Genomic DNA, 20,658 nt, shown 5'->3' with positions numbered 1-20,658 from the left:
TGGACAAAGAAGGATTGAGAGTGAGAAAGACAGGGGGGAGGAGATACCCCCCCGGTATTTCAAGAAAACAAATGAAATGAAATAAAAGAAAATAAACCTCTGGTTGGTGGAGAGATGGCTCCAGGAATGCCTTTTGGAGCCCCCCCCCATTTACAATAAACATGTGGTTTCATTTCCAAGGGCTCCGGTGGTAGCGTTCCCATTTCCTCAGGAAGCCGTGTCCTTTCTTGCTCTTACTTCTGAAATGGAACGTGCGTTTTCTTTGGCCCAAGTTCAAGAAGTGCCTGGGGCCACAGTGAAAACAGTCATGAGCAGGTCTCAGTCCTGAATGCCCCTCCCCACATCCCAGCCGTGGCTTCTGTGGCTCCCCGTCCACTGGAGGACGCCGGTGCTCTGGAGCCGGGAGGGGCTGGGTGGCCCCGCTGCCCTGGGGTTCTGGGTCCATCTGAGAGAGCCATGCAGTCCTCACAGCCTGTGTCCTGGTCGCCTGCCCTCCAAGTGTCCACGTACCGCAGGCTCCTAATTAAGAAAGTATGTTCCCACTGTATGTCACTCGAAAAGAATGAGAACAGTGACAGCATTTATTTATCTTCGTTATCAGTGTCATTCCTGCTTCTAAGTCTCCTGGGGGCTATGAGTCTTGAAGGAATTGACTGGGTTGTGAGATTTTAACCTCAGGCCTGTGCTGTTGGGACACACGTGGCTTCTGTGAGCGGGAGGATCCCAGCAAGGGAGAGCCGGCCAGCAGAGCCCTGCCCTCCAGAGCGTGGCATCCAGTGGCTGGAGACAGTGGGGCAGCTCTTGCCTTCTCTGGCGCTAATGGCGAGTCAGGCCCCCTCTCACCAGCTACATCCCATTTTCTTTCTGTATCTTCAGAGAAGTAAAGCTACCATTTCTTGAGTCTTGTAGAGGAGATATGATCTGCTGGAATGGCTGCTGTTTGTGTGGGACCTCCCATGTGCTAGGCCTGGGCTAGGTGCTGACCTGTGTTGTTGCTAATCCTCAGCAGCGACAGGCTCACTCTCGTTGCCCATTTGACATGTAAGGCAGCTAGGCCTCAGGTGAGGGGACTTCCCCAAGACCACCTAGCAGCCCAGGGCTGCTCCACCATGGATGGCACTATTGCCATTGGGAGCAGGATCTTTCTGTGCGGTGCATCATGGGATGTCTAGCTGTGTCCCTGGCCTCCACCTACTAATCAGTAGTAACCCCAAAGCCGTGAAAACTGAAAGTGTCTACAGACATTGCCAAAATGTCCCCAGTTGAAAACCTCTGGGCTAGAGGATAGAGGTGGGTTCAGACCCAATCCTGTGCTTGTTCCTCACCCCATGCTAGCTCTGGAGAAGTCCTTACCCAAGTGAGGCAGCCCTGCCTACCTCTGGAATACAAGCAGGGTGGTGGTGCTTTGGTGTTGAGATCTGCATTAATCAACTGTGGACACATGCCTTCTAGAATCTCCATGAGGATCCAGCTTCACATCAGAGGACAAGACTTCTCTAAAATAGTACTGTAGCAGCTTGCTTTTGGTTTTGATTTTACAATGTAGCACTTCACTGCAAAGCCCTTGCATATATATAGGCTTTCATTGTGAGTCACCCAAATGCTCTTCAAGGTTGAAAGGCTTAGTAGTCAGCACATTTTTGGTGGCAAGTGACTGAGACCTAAATCAAACTAGATTAAGGATAAACAGAAACCTGTTGGTTTAGGTAACAAAAAGTTCAGGGGTGGATTTATAGCTTCAGGTATGGCTGGATCCAGGTCTCAAACATCATCAGGACACTACTTCTCTACTTTCTATAGTTTCGACTTTGTTCTCTGGCAGGTTCTCTCCACATGATCCCAAGATAGCCACCTGCAGCTCCAGGCTTACATGGTCCTAAGAGTTTAAGACCTCAGAGAAAGAAGAAATGACTTGCCTTATAGTGCTAGTAGAAGTTCAAGGAAGACTCAGATTGGTGAGGTCTGGGTTCTGTGCCTGTCTTTGAGCTTGGGGTTGGCCTCACTCAAAAAATTACTGTAGATGGGGAAGGGGTGGCTCTCCTAAGTAAGGAACACGAGACCGAAAAACTATTTCTAGAGGAGTGCTATGCCGAGTGGTTCATGGGCTGCTTTTACTGGTGTGATAAGTACAGAAATCCTCAGAAACACTCACAGCAATTCGATGTGGCTGTTAACATCCAGGTGTATGATCTGTAGACACACTACACTGAACAGGTTATAGAGCAATTGGGTGTGGTCAGACTCACATGGGAAGTTGTGAGTGGTGTGAGTTTTGATAGACTGGAAATTTAAAAACTGGTCCTTTCCCATATATAGCTGAAACACATGTTGTAAACTGCAAAGTGTGTGGAAATAGATTTCTGGGCCCCACCAGTGAAATCCTGACTCAGTAGGTCTGAAGAGGGGTGTGAGAATTTGCATGTTCAACAAGTTCCCAGGTAATGCTGATAATGCCCATCTGCAGACCACACTTTGAGTAACACTGATGAGTTGATAGTCATGGTTTTTTTATTTTGTAGATGTGGAAACGAGCTCAGAGAATTAAGATGATGTGACTTAAGTTCTCTTTTTTCTTTTGTCAGCTTTGTTGTAGTCTTATTACTTACACACAATAAAATTCACCAACTTCAAGTCCATTCAATGACTTTTGACAAACACATACAGTCATGTAACCACCACAATCATGACATAGAACATTTTTACCACCCCCAAAAGTTCCCTCATGCCCTTTGTAGTCACCCCCTCCTTACACCCCTCCCCAGAACCACTGGTCTGATTGGTCACTATAGGTTTGCCTTTCCTAGAATTTTAGATGAGTGGAATCTACAGTGTTCTTTGACTTAGCATGATGCTTTCGAGGTTCATCTATGTTGGGTATATCAACAGTTCATGCCTTCTTATTACTAAGTGGTATTCCATTGTGCGAATGCCCCAGAGTTTGTTTTTCCATTTACCAGTTGATGGACATTTGGGTTATTTCCAGGGATCACTTGACTTTGAAAGGTCTGGGCTCAGCCTACAGTGACCCTGGTTTCTGATTCCAGTCCTGGCTTCCTCCACTATAGATCACAGGGTCAGATGGCATTGACACCTCCAATACTCAAGAGCTCCTCCCTGGTCCTTTCAAGGCAGTCATAGGATCCCCAGCCCCATTAGGAGAAAGGCTGAGTCAGAGGAGCTAGATCAGCATCATGTCGTGCTGGACTGGAGACCTACGGGCCCAGGAAAAGGAGAGTGACCACTCAAAGCAGGGGTCAACATGGCCCTCTGCCTATTTTTGTAAATAAAGTTTTATTGAACCACAGCCATACCTGTAGACAGTTTACCCATTGTCTGTGCAGGGCCTTGCCGACAACAGCAGAGTTCAATAGGTGTGAGACCATGTGGCCCTCAAAGCCTAAAATGTTTACTACTAGCCCTTTACAGAAAAGTTTGCCTACCTGTGCCTTAGAACCAGGGGTTGAGATGCCAGACCAGGAATCCCCACTGGGGCTGGACAAAAACAGAGCTTTGGAATCCTGGTTAATACTGAGCTCCAAAGCTGACCTTGGAATCTGGTCTAAGTCTCTCTAACCTCTGTGAAGCAGGTACCCCAAGAAGGTCTCCAGGCTGAGAAGGGACTTGGAGGTTATTTACTCTAACTCCGCTATTTTACGCTCCAAAGCTGACCTTGGAATCTGGTCTAAGTCTCTCTAACCTCTGTGAAGCAGGTACCCCAGGAAGGTCTCCAGGCTGAGAAGGGACTTGGAGGTTATTTACTCTAACTCCGCTATTTTACGGATGAAGACTGAGGCCTAGAAAGGGGAAATGACTAGTCCAAAGTTACACAGAGAACTGATGTCAGAGCTGAGACTGGCCCCTTCCCAGAGCTGCTCTGCTGTGGTATCCTCGGCAATGGGCCTGGGGATGTGCTGCCGCCTGTGGCTATCATGAGAACAGGCTAGCAGAGGAGGGAAGGCCTCAGTAAAGCACCCTAATATCAGGAGGTGAAGGTGGTGAGGACAGGGCCCCTGGCCTTGTTGCGCCCTCTGTTGGTTGACAACTTGGAAAGTGTCGTGCTTTATCTGGGAGAGGTAGAGTTGGAAGTGACTTGGCTGTACCCAGACCTTCAGGACCTGTGTGCTGCCTATGTGTATGCAGTGCACATGTGCTTGCATGTGTATTTTCAGACAGTTACATTCATCACTAAGTGCATTTACTTGCTGACCGCTCACTTAACAAGTGGCTGACTCCTGCCCCTTCATGCCTCACCTCCCATTCCCAAGCAGCCCACCACTTTCTGTCCCTTTTCTTTAAGCTACTCTTGAAGGTGTCACTCAGTGGCACCCTGCAGTGGTCATAGGCTTAGGCCTGAATTCTTGTCGTAGCATACCTTGTCCCACACTTCACCACACCCTCCAGGTCCTCCTGGGCTCACCTGGAGATTCGCCTCCCCACTGTGGCTTCTGCTTGCCCCTCCGCCACCTCTATCCCCATTTCCCTCTGGCTTTGACCTTTTCCTCCTTCTTCACCCAGACTTGGCTTCTCCCCCTCCCTGCGCTGCCTTTGGCTGCCCTGTTGTTCTCAATCCCATGCTCTAGTATGCTCTCCCATGGGCGCCACCCCTGAGGCTGACCCAGCTTTACGAGAGGATGTCTGTGCTGCTCTGCGGAGATACCTTCCTGGACACTTCCCAACTGCTTCATGCACTTTTGTTCTGTGGACACTGTTATGTGGCTCTTCCCAGTGTTATCCATGAATGTGACTCCCTCTCACCTTGGCTAATAAGCAAACTGCTAAGGACAAAGACTAAGCAAGTGTCTGCTGACTCGTCAAAGGGACTGTGCTGGGTAGAAGTGGTTCTGTCTGAGGGCGTGGCTGGAATTCAGCATGTTGCAGGAAGGTGTGGCAATCCTGTCTTCCCAGGCCAACCCTGGACATGCTTGGGGGAGGGGGTGTCAATCCCCTGAGGACACAAACGACACGTGTTTTTTTTAAAGCCAGTTCAGCCCAGCCTCACCAAGGCAGGGTCCCAACCGCAGGAGCTGGTGCCCTCCCTGCCCATGAATTCTGGGGCCTGAACCACAGGCAACAATGGCTCCCAAACCAGTGACTTCATCTGTGAATGTCTCAGACTCCCTGCTCCCCCGCCCCCATTTTCATGCCCCTTTCCATGGACTGTACTTGAATAACTTTTGCTCTAAAATTATTGATCCCACAGTGAGACCTGAATCCATTCCAGACCTCTTGGCTAGGGAATCTAGCCTTTTCTTGTCTGAGTCCAGTGTGCCTTCCTGCCACCCTCTTCTATGCACAGTGGGCCTCAGCTCCTCCCCAGGGCACTCTGCTCCTTCATCAGGGGCATAGCTCAGTGCCCTAGAGCTTAGGATGGGCTTTCTAGACCTTTTCCCTTTCCCACTCACCTTCCTCTGGACATGTTTCTGTTTGCTATGTCTACCAGATCTCTATTAATGTGGCCAAATGTCACATCACAAAGACTATGCCCCCATTCTTGGTCTCAGCTGATGGCCAGCTGTTAACTCCAAGCCTGTAACTGTATCACTCACCTGCCAGTGGGTATAAGATATCTCTCCTTCCACCTACCGGGGGGTACTTTGCTCAAATCACATAAGAGGTATGGTGTTCTCTCCCATAATTGAATGAAACTGGAGTTTGACACAAGGTGATTTACTTTGGTTCTGTGTTTGTGCTGGGAAAGCTGAGCTGATTAGAAAAAGATGCAAACGTCTGTTTTTCTCCCCTTGGGAAATCGGGTTGAGTGGGAGGCATCGAGAGTGCAGGCTGTGTCTGCAGGCCATTGTGCTAATAGTTGCAGGCTGCAGACCTGTCACAGGCCACCAAGACCAGGTTCCCTACTGTGGCTGACATAACACTCATCTAACTTGACATTTTATTACTGTCAATTGGGATCTTGTCTGCTCACCCACACGTAACCCTGCTGCCCTTTCTTCCTGAGTCCAAGCTCCCTGAGGGCTGGGACCACAGCCCAACCTCCCCCTGCCCTTCTGTGGAACCTGGCACACATTGAGGCTAAATGCTTGTTGGACTGGCTACTCGTAAGCCATCTGTGCTTGGAGAGGTGGAGACTGCACCCACTGTTGAAGGACAGAGTTAAGGCAATAGGCCAAAGTTAGTTTGAGCCACCAAACCACTTGGGGAGGAGGCCAAGAGGGAGACCTGGCTGGTGGGTCATCCATGTCCATCAAAGTATCCACGCAGGACAGAGTGAGACTTTTTGAGCACCTTCTTCTATGTACAATACTTAGGATAGGCAAATTCCTACAAAAATAGCCCCTGCCTTCAGGCCGTTTATCCATGAAAGGAGAAGAGGCCTGTAAAATCTCAGGCCTGGGTGCCTGGTCACTGCTCTTTCTGACGCCAGCTGGCGTCAGCAACGTCCCTGTGAGGGGAATAAGAATGACCGTCCAGGGCTGGGGCTGGCATCCGGTGGCGCTCTCTTCTCCCCTCGGCTCTGCTCTTCCCTGTGCAGGCTTCATTCTCCCTGGGCTCTCGCTGTGCGGAGGGAAAGACAGTCGCTGCGGCTCTTGACTGACCGGTCCTGAGGCTTTGTCTCCCAGAGAGCAGCACGAGAGATCTGGCAAAGCCCTCGGAGGACTCCACCCACTCTGGTCACGTGGCCTGATCTGATTGGCTAGGACTGAGTCACATGCCCATCCCTGAACCTTTCACTGTCTGGGAAACAGAGGCCTCTCATTGGCTAGGACTAAGTCACATGCCCATTCCCGAACCTATCACTGTCTGGGAAACAGAGGCCTCTCATTGGCTAGGACTAAGTCACATGCCCATTCCCGAACCTATCACTGTCTGGGAAACAGAGATCTCTGATTGGCTAGGACTGAGTCACGTGCCCATCCCTGAAGCTCAGAACCAGAGGTTTGGGCTGGATTTTTAGAGACTGGGGGAGAGGACAGTCCCTAGAAAGGGAGTTGGAACAGACCACAAACCACAGCCATGAGGATCATGGATGGTGTTTCCTAGGCATTTCCTGTGTGCATTTCAGGCTGTGGCCTGAGTACTTGCTATGGGTTGTGCTATTCATGACACTCCTAAGAGTTAGGTGGCTTACTGTCCACTGTTTAGGGATGAGGAAACTGAGTGACAAGTGCCAAGTCAGGTCCTCAAGTCACACAGGCCCCGAGTGATGGGGATGGGATTGGAACCCCGGCGGGTTAGTTCCTGAGCCCACGCTCACAGCTCCCACGAGATGCCATGGACAGTCCTTGGGACTCAGGGTGGAAGTGAGCGCTCAGCGTTTCCTGTCTTCAGGGAAACTCTTTCTACGGGGACGTTGTCCTAGCTCCTCCTCTCACCCGGCAAGGATATGGTCGTTCTTTCTGGCCGAGTCGCTTTCCTTCCTGAGCTCTATCTCCCTCTTCCCCATTTCCCCACGAAGTCACCTGATGGTGTCCAGTGCAGCCACAAAATCCACAGCCCAATGTTCAGTGCTCGAGAGGGTCTGAGAGGGTCTGAGGCAGCGTATCTCAGGCAGTCCATTGAGCATCTGTCTGACCAACAGAGGATTTAGCATCATTGCAGAAAGAGCCAGAAGGGGCATCCATCCCTACGCCAATGCATCTTCTGGTTTTCAGAGGAGAAAACTGAGCCCCAGAGAGGGTAAGTGAGTTTCGTGAAGTAACAGAGCCAGGCATTGGCTAGAGCCAGGGCCTCCAGGCCGCTGGGCTGGGAGTCTTGCACCGTTTCCTCTTCAGAACCCCCTTGGCTACTGAGTGGCTGAGGGCAAGCCACTTCCTGTCTCCCTGCCTCTAGCTCCTCAGCTGGAGAATGCAGGGTTTTCATCATTTGAAGCAGCTTAAGACTGGGCTCTGCCCTAATTGGGCAAAAATGATTTTTTTTTCCTTTTTGTCTTTTTTTTACTGACCGGTAACAGGATCACAACCCTCCGTGTCGCGCCCGTACCGGGGACCGGCAACGGGATCGCAACCCTTGGTGTTGCGCCCGCACCGCGCTCAGCCAGTGAGCGGGAACCGGTCTCCACATGGGATCCAAACCCTCGGCGGGAGCGCCGCCGCGCTCCCAAGCGGCGCACTCTCCAGTGCGCCACCGGGCCGGCCCTAAAATGATTTTTTTTTAAAACTGTATCCATTAGGATTCCTTGAATTACAGGTAATTTAAACATTTTTTCAAGCTGCCTTAAACAAAGGGAATGTGTTGCCTCATAAAGAAGCTTTTCAGATGTGGTTTGGGCTGCAGGCATGATTCGATCCAGCAATCGATTCACGATATCTCCAGGGCACCAACTCTACTTTTTGTCACTTTCCCAGTTCTGACCCCCTCCATGTGTCATCCTCCTCCTCACCGCAGCTTCCCTGGAAGTGTCGAGAATAGGCAGCAGACCCTGGCCTCATCCCACTCACTGCAGCCTCCAGAGGAAGAGAGCACCTGTGCTCCAGCATTCCCACACTCTGTGGTTCTCTCTGACTGGACTGGCTTAGTTTACATCCTGCCTCCCTTAGCCAGTCACCATAATTGGGGAATATGACATGCTGATTGGCCAGCCAGGGGATAGAGCCATAGTCCCGAGAACTGCTGGCATCTCCACATGGAAATCAGGGCATTGGAAAGGGGGAGTGGGGTGGGTGCCTTTCTCTACCCTGACGTTGTCTCTCTGAGTCTGTAGAGCCTGTGAGATAAGCAAGAGGTCCTGAGAGTTTGCCAGTCCCCGTGCTCCATTCATCTGGGACTCTGGATCCAGGTGTGGGTTGACAGGACAGCCCTGCCTGGCCCTGTCCTGGGTCTCACCACATTCTTCTTTTCTTGTCTCCAGACAGAGATTACTGCAGTTTATGTGACAAGCAGCCAATTGGGAGGCTGTTGTTCCGGCAGTTCTGTGAAACCAGACCTGGGCTGGAGTGTTACATTCAGTTCCTGGACTCAGTGGTAAGTCCCTGCTCCTGGGGGGCAGCCCTTTGGTTTTCTGTAATCGTGATTATTTTTGCCCAAAGAAAAAGACAGACCTCGTGGTTTAGAAGGGTGAAGAATAAACTTGTTATGCATTAAGAAACTCCCAGTGCAGACTTTGAGAATGCAAAATTGTCTCAGGATCTAAACTTAATGGGTGACTTTGGGTGGGTCACGTCCCCCTCTGGACCTTGGTTGCTGCTGCTGTAAAGTGAGACCCTATCAGCTCTCTGATTCCAGGAACCTGGGTTGAAATGAGAGGTAGTGCTTGGGGAAGTTGGGCCATCTTCCCAACAGCCTGAATAGCTCTTGGATTCTGTGGCCCTTTTTTCCAGCTGAGAACCCATTTTATAAAACTCCAAAGCATGTGTGTGTTTGTATACTTGTTCATCATCTGCTTTCCCACCAGAATGCAAGCTCCCTGAGGGCAGGACCCTGGGCTTCGTGTTCAGCCCCACCTCGCACAGTGCCTGTTCATACAGGCCCTGGGTAAATGCTTGTGGAGTGAGTGCCAGTCTTATGCTCAGGTGGCCGTGCTCGATGCCTGTCAGATGTGCTTCCTTCACATGCATTGGTCACTCATCTGTTGAGCAAGAGCTCATTGATCTGCATGGATTTTTAGGACAGGATGTGGAAATACTCAGAAGTCCCCAGCACTTGCCCAGGAAGGCAGGGTACCCAGCCTGGCCAGCTGCCCTTCGGGTTTCTATCTGAGGAATGAGGACAGGTGGCAGGGAGGAGAGGAATGGAGACAGTCCTGAAAGGAATGGGGTCATTCAGGACCCCATCTCAGAGACCCTCATGCATCATTGGCTGCAGCCAGCTCAATCTCTGTCTCAGTTTAGGGACAACCCCATGAGGCTTCAGTTTCTATGTCTGCCTCAGGGTCTCAATGTGGGTCTCTAGACCCACAAGCCAAACTGCCCACTGAATGTCTCTTATGAAGTCACATGGACTCCCCCAAAGCCAACATGTCCAAAACACACTCAGGCCCCGAAAGCTACCAATCCTGGCACATTCCCTCTTCCAGTGACTAGCACCCCACAGTCCCCCAAGCCTGAAATCTCTGCGCTGTCCTTGCCCCCACCCTCTCCTCACCCTTCCCCACCTGCTCAAGGACCAAGCGTTTGGCTCCTTGACCTCCCGCAGACTGGTTCCCTCCCCTCCACGAGCTCCGCCTGGGTCGCAGCACAGGCTCTCGTCTCTTGCGTGTGTGATTACAATAGTTCCCAACCTTGGCTGAGCAGTAGAAACACCTGGGGACCCTTAAAAACCACCAGAGCCTGAGCTGAAGCCCAGACTAATGAATTTGAATCTCTGGGGGCGGGGCCTTGTATTTTTATAACTTTTTATTATGGAAAATTTCAAACTATAAAAAGTAAAAGTCGACAGGGTAGTGTAATGAACCCTCATCCACCCTTTACCTCACTTCAGTTATGAACAGTTATGAACTCGGGGCCAATCTTGTTTCATTCACACCCCCATCCTCCCCTCGGCAGCATTTTGTAGCAAATCTCAGATATATTATTTCATTTGTGAACTTTTCAGTATGTCTCTCTACAAGACAGGGACTCTTTTTTTTTTTTCCCCCAAATAACCACAATACTATTATCACAATGTGAAAAAGAATAATCCTTTACTATCATCAAATATTAGTCAGTGTTCAAATTTCTGATTTTCTCATACATTTTATAAATGCATGTCTTTACGGGTTGTTTGCATTGGTCTGGATAAGGGTCACACACCGTGATTGGTTGATATTTTTCTTGACTCTGGGCTCCTCCGTAACCATCTCCCCTTGCAATGTATTTGTTGTTCCTCCACAAGGGTTTCCCACAATCTGAATTTTGTGCTCTCATCCCCAAGAGTCATTTCATAGGTTCCTTTGTATTTCTTGTAAATAACCAGTTGGATCTAGAAACTTGATCACTTTCAGTTTCCCATTCTGGGGGGCAGGGGTGACTTCGTAAATAGTTTCATGTTCTTCCATCAGGGGGTATATAATAATACCCAGCTGTCTTTCTTTTGGGGGCTGGCTGGTTAGCTCAGCTGGTTAGAGCACAGCTTTATAATGCCAACGTCACAGATTTAGATCCCTATATCTGCCAGTCGCCAAAAACCAAAAGAAACGGAAAAAAACATGCATATATTGTGTAATGATCCAGTCAGAATCCAATCAGTTAGTATATCTATCACCTAAACGTTTGTTATTTCTTTCTGGTTACAATATTCACAACTTTTGGGGGCTGGCTGGTTAGCTCAGCTGGTTAGAGCACAGCTTTATAATGCCAACGTCATAGATTTAGATCCCCATATCAGCCAGTCGCCAAAAACCAAAACAAACAGAAAAAACATGCATATATTGTGTAATGATCCAGTCAGAATCCAATCAGTTAGTATATCTACCACCTAAACGTTTATTATTTCTTTTTGGTTACAATATTCACGATCCTCTTTTCTGACTATCTTGAAACATACAATACAACATTATTAGCTATAGTCACCCTAGAGCACCAGAACTTATTCTTCCTATTTAACTATAACTTTGTGACTTTGTACCTGTCTACCAACCTGTCCCTATCCTGTCCTCCCCACCCTCCTTCCTTGCCTCTGGTAACCACCATTCTGCTCTGTATTTCTTTTGTTTTTCTTTTTAATTTATTTTTTCTTAATTGACCCATGATAATTGAGTATGTTTATGGAGTACAAGGTGATATTTGGGTACATTCACACTGTGTGTGGTGATCATATCAGGGTGTACTTAGTATATCCATCACCTCAAACATTTGGCAACTTTTTTTTTTTAATTGAGAGGATTTGAGTGTTGGAAACATTTAAAATCCTTTCATTTAGCTACTTGAATTTATGCAGAAATTTGTTGTTGACTGTAGTCATGCTATATTGCTATAGAATACTAGATCTTATTCTTATTATCTCTGTTCACTTTTGTATCGGCCGACCACCCTCTCCCCATTTCCCCTCCCCACAGGATGTTTATTCTGCAGCTGTTGGATGAAATGCTCTGTAAACATTTGTTAGGTCCATCTGGTCTGCGGTGCTATTTAAACTAGATGTTTTCTTACTGATTTTCTGTCTTGATGGTCTGTCCAATGCTGAGAGTGGGGTGTTAAAGTCCCCAATGATTATTTTGTTGGTGTCTTTCTCTCCCTTTGGATCTGATAATATTTGCTTTATTAATCTGGGTTCTCTAGTGTTGGGTGCATATATAATTGCTATATCCTCTTGCTATATCAATACCTTTATCATTATATAATGCTCTTCCTTATCTCTTGGTACAGATTCTGATTTAAAGTCTGTTTTATCTTCTATGAGTATAGCTACTCCTGCTCACTTTTGTTTTCCATCTGCATGGAATATCTTTTTCCATCCCTTTACTTTCAGTCTATGTGTGTCTTTGTAGGTAGGGTGTGTTTTTTGTAGGCAGCATATGGGTGAGTCATATTTTTTTAACCCATTCAGCCAGTCTATGTCTTTTAATTAGGGCATTTAATCCATTTACATTCAAGGTTATTATTGATATGCAAGGCCTTATTCCTGTCATTTTGTTGGTTGTTTTCTTTACTTTTTTTTTTTTTTTCTAAAAGACAACTGGTAAGGGGATCTTAACCCTTGACTTGGTGTTGTCAGCACCATGCTCTCCCAAGGGAGCCAAACGGCCATCCCTATATAGGGATCCAAACCCACGGCCTTCGTGTTATCAGCACCGCACTCTCCCAAGTGAACCATGGGCTGGCCCCTGTTGGTTGTTTTCTGATGGTTTTGTATTTCCTTTTTTTCTTCCTTCCTCTCTTATTGTTTATCCTTGTGGTTTGGTGGTTTTCTGTATTGATAAGATTTGATTATTTTCTCCTTCTAAGCTGTGTATCTACTCTACAGTAAGTTTCATATTTTCAGGTGTTTTCATGATGGTTGTTATTGTTCTTTCTCATCTAGATGTAGGTTTCCCCTAAGCATTTCCTGAAAGTCCAGACTGGTGGTGATGAATTCCATTAATTTTTGTTTGTCTGACAAAGGCTTTATTTCTCCTTTATTCCTGAAGGATAGCTTTGCTGGGTATAATATTCTTGGCTGGCAGTTTTTTTCTTTCAGTTATTTGAATATATCATCCCATTCTCTCCTGGCCTGTAGGGTTTCTGCTGAGAAGTCTACTGTTAGTCTAATTGGTCCCTTATAAGTGACTTGATGTTTTTCTCTTGCAGTTTTTAGAATTCTTTCTTCATTTTTAACTTGGGATAGTTTGACTACAATGTGTCTTGGAGAGGACCTTTTTGAGATGAATCTATTTGGGGATCTTTGAGCTTCCTGAATTTGGATATTTGTATCTTTTCCGTGACTAGGGAAGTTTTCAACTATTATTTCTTTAAATATGTTTTCAATATTTTTGTTCATTTTCTTCTCCCAGAATGCCCATAATTCAAATATTTGTTCCCTTAATAGTATCTTCTAGATCTCATAGGCTTTGTTCATTCTTTTATATTCTTTTTTCTTTTTGGTCTTCCTATGTTATTTCAAAACTGCTCTCTTTAAGACTGGAAATTCTTTCTTTTGCTTGATCTAGTCTGTTGTTGAGACTATGAGATGTATTTTTTATTCTTCAATGAATTCTTTAATTCCAAGATTTCTGTATGATTTTTTAAATGATATCTATGTCTTTGTTGAATTTCTCATTCAGATCATTAATTGCTTTTCTGATTTCATTGAATTGTTTTTGTGTGTTCTTTTGTATCTTGGTGAGTTTCCTTAAGATTGTTAATTTGAGTTCCTTTTCTGGCAAGTTGGCAGTTTCTGATTCTTTGGGATCAGTTACTAGAGAATTACTGTTTCTTTGGTGGTGTCATGTTACCTTGTTTTTTCATGTTTCTTGTTTCTCTGCATTGATATCTGTGCATCTGGTGGAATAGTCACCTCTTTGAGTTTTGTAGAGTGGTTTGTGTGGGGAAAGACTTCCGCTTGCAGATGCATCCTAGAGTATTGATTGGGTAGAGTTCAATGGATTTGCTCTGGATGGGTGCAGTAGAATAGACTGTATAGTGTCTTCAGCTATTCTCCACTTTTGCTATGTCTGAGAGTGACTCAGCAGCCTATGCTTGGGAGGTTTGCGGTGGCAATGAGACAGCTTTGTGGAGGAGAGTTCACTGGATTGGTTCAGCAGTTGGGGGTGTGCACATACATCCTGTGTGTCAGTTACTCAGGAGCTGGTTCACTGGGTATGGATGGGGTTGCTGGATTGAGACTCAGGCCGGGAGTGTGAATGTGTGGCACATCAGGGTCTCCTGGACTGGTTCACTAGTGGCAGGGTCACCATGTTGCTTATCTGACTAGACATGTGCCTGCCTGGGGCACGTCAGCCAGGCTGTTTGTCACTCAGATGCATGTACATGTGATGGTTCAAAGACTCAAGGACAGGTCTTCCAGGGGCCTGACAGCTGAGCTGTTTCTCTGAACTGGGGGTGTGGGAGTGCTCTGGCTCAGCTAGCTGGGTGCTGGTCTGCCCGTGGCCCATCCACTGTGCCAATTCTTGGGGCCAGGTGCAAGGTTGTGTTTCCCTTGGTGGTTCAGGGGTGGGCATGCCAAGGACGGGGCTGCAAAGCTGCTTCTCAGGTCGTGGGTGAGGCTGCTGGGTAGGGCTGTGAGAAGGGACCTGGCTAGCCACTTCTCATATTGTGGGCAAGGTCAGGAAGAGGTCCTGATGAGAGGGGGCCCAGCTAGCTGCCTCTTGGGCAGTGGGTAAGGCCTCGAGGCTGGCTGCAGAGAAGCAGCCTGGTCAGGAGCTTCTTGGCTAGTGGGTTAACCATTCTTTTAGTCTTTCATTCATTTACCAAAAGTACTCTCTGCTTTGTGTAGTTCTAGGCCCTTGGGATAAATTGATGAATAAAATGGACCAAGACTCTGCCCTCATGTTGTTTACATTCTAGCCAGGAAGAGATGGACTATGTGTAATAAGCATGATAAGTCAGTGATATGGAATGTTAAAAGGTGCCAAATGGGATGGGAAAAGAGAAACTGGAACAGGTTAAGGGGGGGTTGGAGTGTGGAAATGGGGAAACTCATCGTATCATTAAGTAGAGCAGTCATCATAGGTGTCTTTGAAAAGGTGACATTTGGTTGAAGACTAGGAGTTGAGGGTTAGCCAGATGAGTATGTGGTGGAAGGGCATTGCATGCAGGGGAACAGCCAGTGCAAAGTCCTGCAGGCAAGAGTGTCCATGGCTGGAGTGGAGGAAGAAAGGGCATGGGGGAGAGGGGAGGAATTGATCATGTAAGGCCTGTGCTGTTGAAGAACTCTGACTTCCACTTTGAATAAAATAGGGGAGCCACTGGAGGGCTTTTAACACAGCACTGGTGTGGTCTGACTTAGGTTTTTAAGGATCCCTCCAGCTTCCATGGGAGGCTTTGGGAGGTAGCGTGGATGGAGGGAGATCTGATAGGATCCATTACAACAATGCAGGTGAGACCAGATGGTGCTCAAGCCAGGATGGAAACAGTTGGCAGTGGTGAGAAGTGGTTGGATTCAGTACATATCTTCAAGACAGAGTTAACAGCACTTTATTTCCTGATAGATTTGGGGTGAGAAAAAAGAGTTAAGGATAACTGCAAAGTTGTGACCTGAGCAACTGGAAGGATGGAGTAAGTGTAAGGCTGTGGGAGGACCACACTGGGGGAAGATCAGGAGCTCCACTTTAGGCACGCTCGGCTTGAGATGTCTATCAGACATCCAAGTGGAGGTGTTCCAGGGGAGAAGGGTGTTCAAGTCTGGAGTTTGTGAGATGGGTCTGGACTGTTGGGAGTAGTTAGTATATCGCTGTGTTTAAAGCCATGTGCTGGATGAAGTCACCAGGGAGATGAGTGTGGATGGAGAAGTGGTGAGGACAAGGACAGGCCCTGGACCAAGGGCTGCTCCCCATTAGGGAGAGACGAGCAGCAGCAGCCTTGGGACCTGTCTAGAGAGTTGATGAGGCAGAACGGGGTGAGGCTAAGCAGGAGCCAGTGGAATTTTCCAGCCACGTGTTTTGTTAGACGCTTAGAGTCAGTTGGAGAAGGAAAAAAAAAATTCAATGGAGCCCATTTTCATTCTGGTCATGCAGTTGTTCTCTGGGCTGCACCAGGAGCTGTTTTTTTGGAAAGGAAATGTGAGTCTGGCTCCCTGCGTCGATGCGTCAAATGCTCTTTACATATGCCTTAACGAAGCCACCACTCACGCGGGGCTGACCCTGTCCCCTCTGTGTTTTTATCTGCATCCCTGGGAGTTAGTGAGGTCTTTTCATCGCCCATCTTCACATCAGATGACCAGCCTTTGGAACACCTCTTTTATGCATGGAGACTTTATTGAGTTTTCCAGGGCTGGCGTAATTTCTCGTCTGAAATCCGTTTTTTCTTCCATCCTGACTGGAACTCAGAGGAGGGAGGAGGTGGCGGTGACCTTGGTGTTGCAGTACCGCCCCAGGCGCTCCCTGGCTTGGCCAACACCACCCGCACCATTCCCACCTCTGTGTTGAATTTCTACCAAGTGGAGTTTATTAAAAATAACCCGTCCCCGTCAGGCTCTGACGTAGCCCCCAGGAAAGGCTCTTCTCCTGCACAGTCTTAATGACTGCATTTCTCAAGTCGGGTTCAAGACTATGGCTGTTTTTAAATGGGGCCCAGGTGATTTTCTAGGCAGCAGAACTATTCGTGCATCATTCACCAGACTGCAGGGGTAATTCAGCCTAAGGTTGTCGAGGGGCTTCCAAGAACTTGAGGAAGACCCCGCATTACCCTCCCACAGAGAAATGGAGTCAATGACCTATGTCAAGACTATGACTAGGTCTGGTCTCTGGAGGGCAAAGAGGGTTTGTCCAGCTGGTCAGGGGACTGAAAGGAGTTCAGGTTAGTGGGGCTTGCCATGGGCGTCTTCAAGATCAATGGACTTCTCTCTAACTTGTTCTCTGGGAGCTTCGGCCACGCGCTGGCTTGTTTGAAACCTTCCTGTCCCCACACTTGGGTGAAACTTAAAGTTTTCGGGTCTCTTCTTTTTGGGGTTGGGGGAGGCTTGGCAGGTCCTCAGCCAGATTCACTCAGCGCATGTTTATTGGGTGTCTGCTATGTGCCAGGCTCTGTCTTAGTAGCTGGGGACTACCCAGTAAACAGAAGTAAGTTCCTGTCCTCATGGAACTTACTTTCTGGTTAAATGAAAGATTGAAAAATAAGAAAATAGGAAATTTTTACAGTGGAATAAGCAACAGCAGCCATGAATTCAGGTACCTGTTAATTATTAGTTATTGCTTCAAAACATAATGGCTTGAAACAACAATAAAACATTTATTATTTTAGAGTTTCTGTGGGTCAAGAATTTGGGAACTGTTTAGCTGGGTGTTAATGGCTCATGGGCTCCGAAAAGTTTCTATCAGGTTGTCGGCTGGGCTGCGGTCATTGGCAGGCTTGACCGTGACCGTGACTGGAGGATCTGCTTTCAGACTTGCCCACGAGGCTGGCAAGTCGGTGCCAGCTATGGGCAGGAGATTCAGTTGTTCTCCTGGTGGACCTCTCCATGGGACTGCTCGAGTGTCTTCATGCCATGGCTGGCTTTCTCAGAGCAGGCAATCCAAGAGAGCACTGCAGATCTGCAACGTCTCTCATGACCCAGTCTCGGAGCTCCCACACTGTCATTTCCTTAGTATCATACTGCTTTGCACAGATGTGACTGGCAGGACGCAAGGATCACTTGGCCCTTTTGGAGGGTGGCGACTACAAATATTAGGTTACAACAAGGGAAATCTCATATTAGGAAATGTTAAAAGGCATTCCAAGCCATTCATTAGCCTAGAACTATGGAACATCACATGAAATTAGTGGGCTATCACCTGCCTTTGGATATGCCTGATTATCTGAAAGTTTATTGTGAAATGATCCGCTATGCCTCACCACGGGAACTAAGTATTTCACTTCTCTCATTTATGAGCAGAATCCAGATTTGTCTTTGTCTTTTTATCACTGCTGTGGTCTCCCAGATAGAGAAGGGTGGAGGTTGGTGATAATTCTTCAGATGCACAGAGACCCTCAGAACAGTTGGCAAAGCCATACCCTGAGAGCAGGGTCATCTTGAAAAAGTACCACCTCTAAAATGGGTACATATAGCAGACGTCTGTGGGATTTGCCAGCCTCCTGGGTGCCCCACCCATATTCCAAAATACCATGGCTGTCCTAGAAGCTGCCATGTTCTTAATGATCTCACCCTCAAACTACAGTTGACTGGAGCACGGGTGAGCCTGTGAGCCAAGGCGGGCCAGTGCATCCTTTCTCTAGCATTGATAGACTTGAGGGGAAGTCCTTCTCTAGTAGAGAAGGCTTAAAACAAAAGAACTGGGAGCTGTTGCCCACCGTGTTTCTAACTGGAACACTGGAACAAGCCAGTCAGCACTGAGAGATCAGGAAGCCCCCCCCCCACACACATATGCACATGCACGCACACACACATGCGCACACACACGCACGCACACCTATGCACATGCACACACACAGACACATGCGCACACACACGCATGCACGCACACACACACACACGCACGCACATGCATGCACATGCACGCACACGCACGCACACACATGCACACACACACGCACAGACGAGAGGGGGTTCCAGAAGTGCTTGTGGCCCTGGCTCCTGTGCTCTGGGCCCAGTGTCATTCCCATTCTCCCCACAGGTTGTTCAGCTCATCCTTGGATTCCAGGAGCCGAGGGATTACAGCTTTGCCCGAGCTGGGTTAAGCAGGGATATTTTTCACTTAGAACTAAAACAGTAACAGGGAAAGTCAAGGACTTTTGCTTGGTGGCCTTATGAGCCTTGGTTTGGGGTGGGGACAGAGAAGTGATTCAGAGGGGAGGAGGGCGGATAGGAAGAGCAGCTAGGCAGGGGATGAGGGTGCGGGGAGCCATCCAGGACTGAGGCTTCCGAGAGAAGAAAGATGGGGCAGACCGGAGGTGGGTCACCAGAGCCCATCTGCCACAGGACTCTCTGACAGCTGCTGGTGAGTCTGTCACCTCCGCCTGAGAGATGGGTGAGTCTGTCACCTCCGCCTGAGAGAGGGGTGAGTCTGTCACCTCCGCCTGAGAGAGGGGTGAGTCTGTCACCTCCCCCTGAGAGAGGGGTGAGTCTGTCACCACTTCCTGAGAGAGGGGTGAGTCTGTCACCACTTCCTGAGAGAGGGGTGAGTCTGTCACCTCTTCCTGAGAGAGGGATGAGTCTGTGACCCTTGCCTGAGAGAGGAGTAGCACCTTTTCCCTCCTATTTAGCATTTGCCTCTAGCCAGGACATGATTCACAAGCTGGCAGGTGTGGTGCTGTCAGTTAGGTCCGGGGTCACCTTGGAGTCACTCCTGCCACTCTACACCCTGACGTGGACAGGGATCCGCTTTTCCCTCCCCTCTCTGTTGCCCCGAGGTGGGCCAGTGAATCCCTCCTGCCCCAGGCCTGAGAGGGCTGCTCCGATGGGAGCCAGAGATCAGAGAACAGCCTGTCTGTGCAGGCGGGCACAGGCTGGGGGGTTGATGTCCCCTCGTGCAGTGCTTCTCCATTCCCGCTGGGGAGCAGAGAGGAAGCAAGGACAGTGCCCACCTGTCTGAAGGACAGTGCAAGGCCCTGGCAGGACGCGGTCGGCGCACCCGATGGGTGAATGAAGGAAGGGCCGTTTACAAAGTGCTCGCAAGGTAGGGAAGTCAGTCGTGGCTGTTGCGGTGCTGCTAAGCCTCCACCACCTCTTGACCTGCAGGACAAGGGAAGGGACTGACATGGGAGTCAGAGGGAGGAGGCCAGCCTGCAGGAGCTGGGCCTTCAGGAGAGGGGTCCAGGAACCCGGTGCCCGGGCAGGGACGGAGCCAGCAGAAGCTACCCCACCTTGCTCCCTCCTTCCCACAGCAGGGTGGGGAAGGGTGGGGATGGGCTCTGGAGGGGCGACCCACGCGGTCAGTGCAGGCAAGATGCCAGGCCAGCGTGGGTGGAGCCCGTGTTTCTCCAGAAAGGGCCACAGGGAGCCATGCTGCAGACCAGGCACGTCACTCTGGAAAAGCTGACCACGTCGGTAATTACAGAAGCTGGAGGTGGCAGGATCTCGTGGCGTGTCTGACTTTATCTTCTTGTCAGGGCAGGAGAAGGTCTCCAGGGAGAAGGAGGTGACATCTACAGTTAGCCCAAGGCCAGGAGGGATTCAGCTCAGACTCTGCTCTTAAAACCAGCACCGGTTTCTTTGAAAATGTGGCAGGTTCTAATAATCATCTGAGGGAAATGTGCTTTAATAGCCAGGACATATTTTCACAGGCATTTTCTGAGATGGATGATGCAATTAGAGTAGGCCAAGAAAATGAAAGATGAGGTTTATAAACTAAGATGTACATAGATGTTTATGCTCTTTGGCAGCCACAGATCTATGAATAGTTCTCTGCACCTTGAGCTCACGGTAGTACTCGTGTTCTGCTCTTTGTGTCTGAGCAGCACCTCCTCCCCAAAGGCCATCCCTGTGTTTGGCATAAATCACAGTGCAAAGAGAAGCCTCGTCAAAGGGTGCCTTCCTTGGTTGGCACCTGCAGTGCATCTGAAAAGTACCCCCCGAGTGGACTGGCATGGGTGCGCTCTGGCTGTTAGAGCTGAGCTCTGGGCAGGGAGAAAGGTTCAAATGGGCAGAACAGCAAGAGGACTGTGTGTGTTCCTCTCTCGGGGGAGGGGACGA

General features: G+C 48.7%; 1 protein-coding gene across 1 annotated transcript in view; it reads left to right on the top strand.

Moving 5' to 3' along the window:
- GRK5 (G protein-coupled receptor kinase 5) overlaps positions 1-20,658 on the top strand; it is a 127,303-nt gene that overhangs the window by 46,239 nt on the left and 60,406 nt on the right. Inside the window, exon 3 of the mRNA XM_008589108.1 lies at positions 8,807-8,919. Coding sequence (XP_008587330.1) covers positions 8,807-8,919 — 113 coding nt within the window. The remainder of the gene's footprint in view (positions 1-8,806; positions 8,920-20,658) is intronic.

Source organism: Galeopterus variegatus, unplaced genomic scaffold, assembly GCF_000696425.1.
Source record: "Galeopterus variegatus unplaced genomic scaffold, G_variegatus-3.0.2 Scaffold5214, whole genome shotgun sequence".
Lineage (NCBI taxonomy): Eukaryota > Metazoa > Chordata > Mammalia > Dermoptera > Cynocephalidae > Galeopterus > Galeopterus variegatus.
The sequence above is the reverse complement of the archived record's forward strand: the minus strand, read 5'-3'. Positions and strand labels throughout refer to the sequence as shown.